This window comes from Diadema antillarum, unplaced genomic scaffold (genome assembly GCF_040938485.1).
Source record: "Diadema antillarum isolate AM-2024a unplaced genomic scaffold, OU_Dant_1.0 seq00000462_RagTag, whole genome shotgun sequence".
Lineage (NCBI taxonomy): Eukaryota > Metazoa > Echinodermata > Echinoidea > Diadematoida > Diadematidae > Diadema > Diadema antillarum.
Window position 1 is genome coordinate 1441082 of NW_027271433.1, and position 13176 is coordinate 1454257.

The 13176-nt window shown below is 39.2% G+C and overlaps 1 protein-coding gene across 3 annotated transcripts in view; it reads right to left on the reverse strand.

Moving 5' to 3' along the window:
• The window catches only part of LOC139733164 (NAD kinase-like), an 89871-nt gene that overhangs the window by 33369 nt on the left and 43326 nt on the right, over positions 1-13176 (reverse strand). The window contains exon 1 of one of the 3 annotated variants that reach the window (XM_071644006.1): positions 9968-11150. The exons of the other annotated variants lie outside the window; for them this stretch is intronic. Coding sequence (XP_071500107.1) covers positions 9968-10080 — 113 coding nt within the window. The 5' untranslated portion in view covers positions 10081-11150. Of the gene's footprint in view, positions 1-9967; positions 11151-13176 lie in introns of those variants that run through there. 3 annotated transcript variants of the gene reach the window in all.

Here is a 13176-nt window from a genome sequence, read left to right on the forward strand (position 1 = left end):
CAGCGAAATGTGCAGAATCCAACGACCACGTCCAGTCGATGCGTTGAATGATGATTCACTTTATATTGTCCAGCTAGGAATCCAGCCCGTCACAGCTTTGCCGTAGCAATGTCCGTTGACATTAAAATATGGAGTCCAATGAAGGCACATTAATTCTCTGCAGGTAAAATGTCTCCCAGGCCAAGTATCTCCACAAACATAACAGGTCAGCAGGTAACACAGGACTGACTATAACAAGTCGTTTCAGAGCCAGAAGTGACGTAACTCTCAGAGCAGAGGTGTTGGGTACTCTGCCTACTGCAGAATTTCTCTGGCTTATATACTATCCATTCACCCCTTTCTAGCACATTCTATAACTCTCTCCAACCTACTAGCCAGTCCAAGTTCCAGGAAACCTGGATGACTCACTGCCTAACTATGTACAAAACATCATTGCCAAGAATAACTACCAATCACATTGGGCTACAGGGACAGTGCCTCACTCAGCCAAATATGTTAGCACTTCCCAGAACTTTCTGGAATGGGTGAAATCATTCTAGATTGAGTGAGCTATAATGTATTTCCTGTTACATGCATGTACTGTATAGCTACATTGTATACCACCTAGAAAATTCTCCACTGATCTGGTCAGCCTGTATGTACTATATCTATACCATGTAGAATGTTCTCCATGAATCTGGTCAACCTGTGTACATACACATTAAAACAGCCATGCATACAGTACATCATACATATGTACATAACTACTAGTGTGTACATTTGTGACAACTTACAAACATTTCTATATACATTCTTGCCACACACTCTATATGTTATTACATCAGCTCTTGTACTTTTAGATTTGTGTGTATAGATCACAAATACAGAAGAATGCAACAAAAAGGCTTAAGTGTGGCTGACACACAGAACTACTGTGTAGTTGAGCTTTGTGCATTATTCAAATTTTAGATAACTGTTGACTTCCAAATTTCTAAGCAGTGGCCTAAGCAAGTCCCCTGAGGTTCATATTTAATGTTTTGCTGCATTTTGGGAGGTCTGTAAAAGGTATCCCCTACCTTTAAGCACCAGGAAACATGGTGTAGGCTAGAAGGTGTGGTGTAGGGAAGGAGGTGTGCTACAACGAAAGGTACAGTGAAGGAAACGGGGTGTGGCTAACAGAGGTGTGGTACAGGAAAATGTATAGTGAAGGAAAGGGGTGTGGCTGAGGGAAAAGAGTGTTGTATAGGAAAAGCATGGTGCAAGGAAGGAAATGGTGTAGGCTAGGAGGTGTGGTGAAGGGAAGGAGGTGTGGTGTAGGGTAGGAGGTGTGACTTAGGGAAGAATGGAAAGTACATACAGAAACAAGGATGTGAGGGGAGGAGGTGTGGCTAGTGGGAGAAAGGGGAGTAGTCTTGCAGAAGAGCTATCTATCCCTTGTCCAGTACAAGAGTCATGGCCCAGTGGTTCACAACCTTGAGGGGCATTTAGAACACAGAACTGTGTTGAGTTCTCACGATGGGATAGTGAGTGCTAAAGTGGGACGCCTGTCCAACCTGCCTTTCTTTCCGCCCCACATCAGAAAATGGGTGCTTGAGAACTTATGAAAGTGCAAGTAAAAACTACAGTAAGGTCACCCTGACTGTGCTGACCCATCCTACATCAGCAAGTAGACACACATCCCCCCTATGGCCATAGACAGGGTAGACAGCAGTTTGTGAGCTCCTGTACAAGGTGTCACCCTAATGGGAACTGTATTTGCTTGCATGAGATTTTGACTGGCTGGTTTCAAGACTGATCATACGGCTGCAAACAAACAAACAAACAAACAAACAAACACACAAACAAACAAACAAACAAACAAACAAACAAACAAACAAACAAGAAAAAACCACCACAGAATAGAAGGAATTGCAGCTTTGGCAGCTGGCTACTTTCCACACTACAGACCCGCACTCTCCATTTCACTTTTGAACAAAGTACAAAGCAAATCATGGTTAAAAAATTGTATGTACACAAGGCTACCACCTGAATTGCTATTTTCAAAATAAATGCTGTACTCTTTTTTATGTTTCTGAATCCCCCCCTCCCCCCCCCCCCCCACACACACACACACACACAAAAAGAGTATGCTTCATCCTATATTGCAGCACGGGCATTCTGACTCCTTAAAGGAAAAGTTCTACAAACTCACACTCTCGTGACAGGATCTATGCCATGATTAGGTGACGTCTTACAACGCTCATAAATATCCAATGGGGTGGAGCAAATGGCATCTCATATAGTCAATATTTTGGTTATGTATGACATGCGAACAATGTAGCATAGTATTGGGAAACTTTTCTCATCCGGTTGTCTATTCTCTTTCATGTGAACCGGCAGATACACTGTACATTCAGGGGAACAAGCAAGCAGAAGCAAATTGTTTTGACATAAAAGCAAATACTGCATCTATTCTGTGGCTGACCCTGGTATTTTGTTATCGTTGTTCGCTTGAAAAGGCACTCAGTTAACAGGGTGGAAGAGATTGAACAGCAATTTCTTTCCCTCTGTTTGTGTTTGCTGCCCTCGTGTGTTGAACCACACAACATTCACACAGATTCTGGAAAACCAAGGGATAGTGTCAACTTCCACTCCAATCTAAAATGAAAAAAAAAAAATGCCCTTTTAATATTTCATACATTTCATGAAGCAGCATATTCTCACAACCAGATATATGCACAATTTATGACTATTTTTGGGGATACTGAAGAAATGATATATACACCCTTTTGTGATATTACAGGAGCCAACCAATATGCCTCATTTCCAACTCTGCAAAATGAAGCTATGGGCAAATGAAAATCTGGTATGACATCAAACTGTATTGCAGGGAGCTCACAATACTGTCCTCATATGGTCGCAAATTACGGAAATCCCGACGACCTGTCCGTAACCAGTTATCACACCCAAGGCCGTGCGATTGCAAATTACACTCTCCAGCTGCTTTCAAAAGGCACCTCCTACCAACGATGACGACGCCAACTTGGACGGCGGCAGGGGTAAACCGATACAGGAAACCGTGAGGTTGTGATCCAGTCGATCGCTCTGGACTAACAATATTGGTGCATGTGAAACTCTGGTGTGCAATCAAACTTTGTGATTGGAAATTTGGGGTCTGCGACTCTATCCAATCATTTCTTCATTAAGTTTTTCTGTTTGCTGCAGCTGCCTCTCCACACCAAAATGATGCTCACAAAAATTCATATTACATTTGAACCTCGCCTCGCAAGCTACGCATATTGTGTATGAAATATCACTAGATCTGAATGAATGGATCTGAATTCCTTTCCAGATGCCACTCTAGTTCAGAATATGAATTGAGGAGGGAGAATTGTCCCCAAAAAAAATTCAAAATGAAGAAATTTTCTGATGCTGTTATGGTAAACATTGTAGCAAACAAATCCACTTCTTTGAGTGAAAACCAGATATACCCACGATGATCTCCCTGTACCACACACATCTGTTATTTGTTCTATGTCCATACTTGCGTCTCTGTCAATATCAATGTTGGTATGAATGTCCTTTTCTTGGTCTCTGTCTTTGTACCTACCTGTTTTGTATCTCCATTTATTCTGATATTGCATATCATTATTGCATATCATATTCATTTACATATTTTGTTGTGTTTTTTGTTAAAAAGGATTTTTTTTTTACTTTTGATCTCATTGTTATCTGTACTTTAATAAGTATATTAGGCTTTGCTGGAAATAAATGGCACTGAACTGAACTGAACCTTCAGAGTGAAGCACCTCACAATGGCTTTGCATTGCTTAATTCCTGTGGCAGCTGATCACATTTATGTAATTTTTCAGTGAAAATAAAATTCATTCGTAGCAGATGGGCATACAGAGTCACATCTACATGTATGTGCAAGACACGAGACCATTACTAAACTAGAAATGTCGCTATGGCGACTGATGCCTCCGCCATAATGCATGATTCTCCCAATAGGCGTATAGTACAATGTCTTCACACTGTGTGATCCATGACAGTTTCACATATCTGGCAAAATATTGAAATGACAAGTTTGTCAGACATGTCTTGAACTGGGTTTGCTATAATTTTCTAAGAGTGCAGGTACACATATTTGGGGAATTTTGGGGAAGTTTATGCATTGAGTAATTTCCAAGTTATGAAGAAAGAGTGTGATGATGGTACAAAATATATATGTATATATTTTTTTTTTTTTTTTTTGGGGGGGGAGCATTGAAACCTGGCCTTTGACCCTTAACCTTTGACCTTCTGGCTGGAAATTTCCTGGAGAATCTCCATTAGGTAATGCATGCATTAAGTTTTGAAACTAATAATGCAAGCATTGCATATTACATACTAGTATATGAGGGAAATAGTCCAATTTTGAGGAGCTGACCTTGACCTTTGACCCCTGAATATTGACCCATGACCCCTAAATTCCCTAGATAATCCCTGCCAGACAGTACATGCGTATGTGCCAAGTTCCACGAAGATACATTGAACCATTTGCGAGAAAAGTGATATTGCAACATTTTCACCTAACCATTGACCTTTTGACCTTTGACCTTATGACATGAAACTCTCTCTGGGGAATCTTTACGTAGTAGTACATGTCCACACCAAGTTTCAAGAAAATACCTGTTGACATTGCATCTATGGGGGAAATTGCAACATTTGTAGCATTTGACCTTGACCTTTTGACCTTTGACCCCTTGCCAATGTCACTAAAATCTACTCAACTAATTGTCCCATCATACATCATCCTTGGACCAAGTTTGGTGAAAGCTGCTTCATCCATTTTTGAGTTATCACGTAAACAGATAAATTTTAGGATTTGACCTTGATCTTTGACCTTTGACCTCTGTCCGATTTCACTGAAAAACTACTCAAGTAATTGTCCCATCATACATCATCCTCCAACAAAGTTTGGTGAAATTTGCGCCATCCAGACAACCCGAAAACATAATGCCTCCGGCACCACTTCGTGGCGAAGGCATAAAAATTTGTACGGCAATGCTGTAATCAACCTTTACGCTCCCATATACATGTGCTGTACAAGTGTAATGCACCTGAATATTACGCGGTTAAAATACAACATAATGTAGGAAAGAGAGAGATCTTTGGAATACAATTATCTTCCCTTGGAAATATCACACAGGATAATAGTGATAGACCTAATTGACTACTCACCTTACATGTTAATAATTTTGCAAATTATAAGGCCCCTCTTGGCAATTCTGGGTTTCATTATTGATCTTCAGTTTTTTTTTGAAAACACACAGCTCCAAATACAGTCAAAATTAGGTATTATAACTGTTTGAACAAATTCTATATTTTTCTTTTTTTGAACGATATTACCAGAACTACACAAGATCTGTAAACTTTAATACATGTGATCTCGAGTTCCCTGGAAATGAAAATCAGTTACTCACAGTGCGAAATGAAGACCGTAACTTGCAAAATTTATGTGCACAGCGTTACAAAGATTTTCTGCTTGAGCCACGCTTCGTGCATCATGCATGCTGGAGCAAAGGCACACTGCAGGTAAACAAACGTAGTGCCGACGACACAACCACGAAAGATGACTCAGCATCTTTGAGGAATGAGGGTGATATTGACCCAGCCACAATTCATTTTGTGCATTTTTTGTTTACTTGGCAGTGGGTATTACACTATTAGGAAATATACATGTACATGACGACAGTATACTAATGGCATTCGAGCCAGTATAGCAATACAAACCTAGATACAAGTATGAGCAGGCAAAGAAGATCAAACCATTGGGATCAAACATCAAAATTTCTAGTAAAAAAAAAAAATACTTTCCATTCAAGACATCTTTTCTCAATATTTGATGAAAAAAAGTATACTATACAGCCAGAAATAATTACTGTAAAACGAGGAATGTTCGCGTGTATGTTAATTTAACTCCGAATTTCACAAGAGCCAAGATTTGTGAAATCAAAATGCACACGAAAGTTCTTGTCTACACTATATGCTTTGAATGCCAGTGGCAATTCAAGAAAATTTCATGCTGCGAATATATCATGTTTTACAGTACGCATAGACAAGACAAAGGGAAAAGAAAGATAACAGCGCAACAGTTCCAGCACCCCTATGTGGCTTATATTGCTGCACGTTATTATCTCACCGAGTGTTTGGATTTTGCAAAGTCATTCAGCCGGTGAGAGAATATGAGGGCAAATATTAAATAACCGTACTGCGCAGGTTGTACTCACAAGTCAAGCCTAACATTATGCTCAATAACTTCCATACTTAAAGTGCAGTCTGAAATGCATGGCAGAATTACATGTATGCACCGATCTCAGTCTAAAGGTAGGTCTACAGGTGATTTTTCTCTTTTTTTTTTCTATGAAGAGAAGCTTTTTTATTCACCATACCAGGCTTTTTGCAAATGAAATGCACATCCACTCTAGTCGTTCATTACAAATGCAGTCGCTGGCACTTGACAAATTGCACACAGAGATCTACGATGCGACTAAGTGCTTCTTGATGGATGTCACACAGAGGAAGCTGTAATGTTCCCAAAAAGCTAGAAACCTGAAGGAGATCTCATTTCCATGATTCATCGGAGCATTTCGCACCAGGGCCAGATTAAACCTATACCAAGGAGGTTAACTCCTTGCCCATACACAATCAGGCACTTCTTAGCTACACCGTCTTGAACCCATTGACGAGTCCCGAGTATACTTGGGCAGGTGTCTATGGGAAATGCGTGTTGTAGCAAAATCAAACCCGTCTTCAAAGGGGAAGGGGTTAAGTTTTGATTTCTTTCCCCCAATAACATTTAGTAAATCCCCACAAACTTAACTTTACAGAAAGGAAGAGAGTCTGTTCAGGTATAACAAAACCTAGTCCAAGAGGATGGCCATGATGACACAATAGGGGTTAGGATCAGGCAGTCTCTATTAACCGACTGTCAATGTCCAGACAATTGGCAAAGAAAGTACTCCACAAGCTGAGCCAATCAGCTAATTAAGCTTGGAGAGGACTTGAGAATCATAACCACAAAGATTTCCTAGTGAGAATTGTGGGAGATATACTGTACTGCATTGGCAAGCAAGCAGATCACATACAATCCACTCAAACCAATCATACTTTTGGGCCTACACCTGTACACTGCAATGTCAAAACCTGTAATTGAAGAGTTTGTTTGCAAAAACCGATAAGTCCATATTTGCCAAATGGAGATATTTGCAATTAAAGGTCAAGAAAAATAAAGAGAATAATAAGAAAATTTTTGCTTCTTTTGACCATTAACTTCAAAAATGTACCTTTATATGTAGTGACCAATATATCATATAAAAGGTATTATTTTGTACTTTATGACAGAGACCGTACTTCGAAATCTTCAAAAATGGACTTATCGGTTTTTGCAAACAAACTCTTCAATTGTAATGCTGAAAACTCTGGATGCACTGAGATACATACACCAGTGTAAACGACAGAATGTTCACAAACCGACAATTTTCTGTTCAAGTCACATTTTCACATAAGTTGCCCTGTGCAGGTAACTCTCATTTTGCAAATCATTAGTTGCCAGCAAATCTACACATGTGCGTATATATGTACACATAATTTCACTGTACAATTTTAACACTTTACAACATTATTTTGTATTTTTTTTATGTACAAGTAATTTGCTGCTCATCGGGATACATTCGAATATACAGTTTGTAATAGAATTGCCCATCAAAAAATATGTGCACTGAAACATGCTTGTCAGTAACATTTGACTCCAGTCAAGAGTCTTCAGTACGTATACTTACACTGTGTCGGATCAGTCATATAAAGCTGTACAGAAGTCATTATAGGGATTTGCAAATATACACTGTATCCCAAGTTGGGCCTGCCTTCCTATTACATGTACACATGAGTATTGCCACACTTCAGGGTGATTCTTTTCGTTCCATAAGAGTAGCTAATGTGAGGGCCTCTAATGTGAAGTCTTTTTGTCACGCTGACACATGGGAGAAAATAGAATGAATAAGAATAATCATTGTTCTATTTTGACCTCATAAATTGAAGTCGATTTCCCATTGAAAGGGGGCGGCACAGGGAATTCCCCAAGACTTTGAAAGGTGATAGCTTTTGTAAGGATTATCAGATTTTTCTGAACAGTTTTGCCAATTTGCATTCACTGAACTAACAAATGTGAATGCTTTCCTTTTATAGCAGAAAATCAGTGACACAACATGAAAGAGAATTAATTCTCTCCTATTTGATTCCACCGGCTTGTTAGTAGCATCAGCCTTTCTATAACATTTGACTTTCAAAACCCTGTTATCGTATTTGATCCAATATATTTTGCCCATGCCCAGAACATTACCCATACTTTTTTAAAGAGGGAATATTTTCCTGTAACGGAAATAATTATTTGCTAAATTGTGCAAAATAAGGTGATACAAGTGTGAAACCAAAAACATGCTGCACACAGTATTACTTGCTAACCTTTTTCTGTATTGTATTCAGTAATCTGCCCAAACTTGACCCCTTAGTAGATTAATAGTAAACCCAATCGGGTGTAATGATGTGCCTCAGTCCAACAGGAAGGCCATGGTGACACAATAGGGATCAAGGATACTAAGTAATCTCTATTCAATGACAATTGGTTTCTAGTCATTCATGCCAATCTGAAGAAGAGAGCACTCCAAGGTGCATAGGGGGGCGTTTCATCAACGAGTTCGTCGGAGACCGACAAAGCTATCAGCCAATCAGACGCAAGGATTTCATTAGCTTTAACAGTTGTCAGTGTAAATCCTTGCCTGATTGGCTGATGGCAAATTTGTCGGTGAAAACTCAGACGACTCGTTGATGAAACGCAGATTGCGAACAAAGCACAGTGCTTATTTCCCGTTGAGGATGGACCGATTTTGCTACAACATGCATTTCCCATAGACACCTGCCCGAGTATATATGTACATGGGACTCTTCCTCAATGGGTTAATCCAACGTGGTAAGTAAGGTGTATTATGGGCCTTTACAGGGTGTTCAGATGCATTTAAAAAAAAATAAAACAGTATTTAGCTATAATAATGCATTTATATGTCTGAATTCTGACTTAAAAACAACGTATAACGAAATGATGTATAATGAAACAATGGTCAGAGCATTGTTTCAAACTAGAACTCAATGACGAATCAGCATTCCATCATGTCCAAATGTGTCTGGATGTATGGTGACCATAGAACAGTATACTAGTATTAACTGGGCGGGGTTTGATGTGAGTGCACACGAAAGGTGACCCTATTCCTCTCACTAGCGGCAACATCATGAACATAACATGCGCAGTGGTAAACTGCGCATCTTTACAACGTTTTCCAGAATGGTCGAGATTAGCATCTGAATGGTCTGTCGGCTATACAATGATTTTTATTGTCGTTTCTTTATCATGTTTTGGTATAAACTTGCTTGTGTCTGAACAGGGGGTTAGTTTTAGTATTAGCATCTCGGTCGGGTGATCATGACACTTCATTACCTATTTCTTCTCATCTACATCTATTGTTAAAACATCATACTAGGGAAACAAATCACTCTCACATAAAATGTGCATGGCAATAGATGAATTGAGCAAATTTCAAATACATTAACAGATAAAAAATTTAATGACTTACACCATGTACAGTAATGAGCCTTGATATGTTTGTCTGCTAGCTGACCAATGATTATTGGGTGTGAAACATTGTGAAATTTCCCTGCGAGCATTAACCTCTTGAAGACTAGTCCTGAGCAGACTCAGGCAGGTATCTATGAGAATTGTGCATTATAGCCTCGTCCTCAATGAATTAAAGGCAATACGCCACCTAGTGCATGGCAAAGTGTAAATGAATGTGACATTGCGAGGCAGGGCGTGCAAACAATTCGTTTTACTCTGTATTCCACTTTGTATGCGCGTGTGACTCATTTTCTCTGCATGCAGTCCACATTCTCGGTGTACCACATCATGAATACCTACCCAGCCCCAGATTGCTGTTGGCAAGCAGTCAGCAGGCCGTTGCACAAACTCGATTTTTCCTCTACCGCGCCACCGCTGCAAGCGTCTTTGTGACAGCTCAGTTTCTTCAACATGCTTCTCGGTTTCTTTCTCACCACAGGGACAAACCGACAAGATCTCAGCACGCAGTCATTTTTCCTACCTGCAGAAGTTTCCGAACATCTCTCGAGTTGCCAGCGTCACAGTCAAACTTTAGAGAACAAAGTCTGCACTCTTTAGTGTCAGCAAACCGAGTTCCCTTCTAAATGTTCCCCTGAAATGTGTGCAATGGTGTATCCACAGCTCTCCTAGACTGCATAAGAATAACACTACGCGCTGTCATGTGCACAAGCTGGGAGGCAGATTTTCTCGGCTAAATTATTCCCTCTTCTCCTCTCCCCTCTGCCAAGAGCAAACACACGCAAATACTCATGAAGTCCAAAAGCCATGCACGTTCCCTCGCTGATCTTCAAACTTTGTTGATGTACATTAGGGGACTGTGCAGGTGCGCGGAGTGCCGGTAAGCAAGCTACGGCAAGAGCTCTGCCAATAAAGGAACACAAGATGCTAAATGGAAGGAATAGGTAGGTAGAGAGTGCACTGCCCTCCTCAGCTTTTCACCATGTGTGCACAGGAGGCTTCTGTACTGAGTGTGCCGATGCTCGCCATAGGGACAGAGCGTAGTACCAGCTGATGTGAGCCTGGATGAATGGTGACCTTTAAACTGGTAGCTAGTCTTGGCTTCAGGCAAAAGGGTTATTCTATTTGGGGGTGGGTGGCTCTGTGTGTGTGTGTTTGTGTGGGACTTGACCGTGCTAGTAACAATACAGACATTTCAATGTTATCGGAGTGGGTACCTAAAGATTGAAATTCTTGTGCATTCTGCCAGTATTCCGTGCATAACACTCACACATGTACATTGTACTCTAGCCACTGATTACTTTATAGTTCTCACAATATTATGAAGTGTCTTTATCGAAGTAATCAAAACACTTCAGGTTCAAATGTGTTCTGTTTGTGCATATCATGACACTTTTGTTTGCTTCAGTGAGTTACACTAGGCTGAATACATGAATGGTTATACATGGCTCACATAATATTCATGCAACAATCAAGGGTGCTACAGTATATTGAGGCTTGTTGATGCAGACTAACACAATGTGAGTCACAGTCACTGTCGACTCCCACACCTGTAAATAATTCGCCACAGACACATATTATGCTAAACAGTGACACAGAGGAAAAAAAAAATCTTTGTGATACACACAGAATTCACCATCTTTCATGATCAATATCTACTAAAATCAACTGACTTTACTTTGGTCCTGAAATTTGCATGATATTTTTTTTTCCCCTGCCAAAACTTAGATATAAGAGGTCCTAACCAGAATTTTGTGGTTCACCACTAAAAGAAAAAAAAAAAAGAAAAAATTTTTTGAATCTACCCAAAAACAACAGTCCCTCTGATCTAAAAAAAGAAAGCACATGCGAGGGGCAGATCCAGGAATTCTGTAAAAGGGGGGTGCCTATACAAAATTAAAGGGGGTGCATGTCTCCCATTTTTTCTTTTTATTTCTTTTGCTTTAAAAAAAATTAAGAGGTGGGGCGTGGCCCCGGTACCCCCACCTGGATCCCCCACTGTGTGTAGCCTCTAACAGAAGTGCATTTGGCAGGGATATCTGACCTCATTATTCAGCAAATTAGTTCAATCTGGTATTGCTTTAATAATATTTTTTGTATTTTACAACTAGGTACAATGAAGTGACGGGACACTGTTTGATCCATTCAGGGATATTACATTCCTGATGAGGTGTCAAAATTTGCTAAGAAATGGAACAAAATCAAAGAACGCATCTTAAGAGGCTTCAATCACACTTTAGATACAGAACAAAAAAGATGAACATTTTGCTTCTTTGCTAAAAATTAATGACGGAATAAATTTACGAAGTTCTTTTGTGGGGGCACACAAAAACACGGATCCAGCAAAACAAAGCAAACAAACACATGAATAAGCATAGCAAAATAAACTAAATATATTAGTAATGAGATACAAATTCAATAGTTATGGAACATATCTACTATCAGAACAGATGAAAACAGAAATAAAAAAAAGTAGCACAGGGTTTTAATACTGAAACATTATTATAAGCAAATGTACACAAGTTACAGTACTTATTCCTTACTTCGAGGCATGCTCTATTTCACATTTTCAAAGTGCCTTATCAAAATTACAAACATACTACACATTGTATCTTAGTGTACAATGAACTTGTTTGCGGTTCGTTTGTTGTTTGTTTTTTTCATTGTGATATAGTTTCATGTTCCAAGATTTAGGCACTGATTTGATTATAGAGGGCGCTATTCCTCTTCATTTCTTGATGAGAGATAAAATGCTGTGACTATTGGATGGACTATAAAACTACCTGCCAAATTCCCATTATTATATTCTTACTTGTTGAAATATATGCCATTGCTGGACAGACCACCACCACCACCAGCAGCACCAAAAACAAAACAAAACATAGCAAAAACAATAACACCACCACCAATAAAATTAATTTCAAAATTAAATCAATTTTGAAAAGATGCTTTTGATGAAATCTGGCCTTGCAGGATTAGTAGTTTCAATTAAGCTCATTAAAGAAGCAGATAAATATTGCCTGAAATCTGAATTCATCTCATTTTCAGAATTGCTGGTCTATATTTCCAGGCACTACTGACATTAAGCTAAAAGAAAATAAAATCAAAAAATTACGAGACGCAGTAGGTCTGCAGAAAATTCAGTGTGTTTTAAAAAAAGATCAAAAAGCCAAAACTGATAGTCAATTTAGTCCCAGCTACAAAGGGGTCACCATAACAAACTTGCTAAAAATTCAGGAGTGAAAGAAAAAAACAAAACATTGAAATATCAATGATACACAAAAGATTCAACATTTTTCCTGATCAGCATCTACTATTAAAACCAACTCACTTCGCTTTGGTCACGAAATTTGTATTCATGAGGAGATTTTTTTCTTTCTGCCAAATCTTGGATGTGAAGAGGTCCCTATTAAAAGGGTGATTGTGGGAAAAAAAAAGAAGGTATTTTCTGAATTTACACAAATACCAATAGAGTAGTCCCTCTGATCTACATATTTAAAAGAAAGCATGCGCAGCCTCCAACGGAGATGCATTCCATAGAGGAATTCATC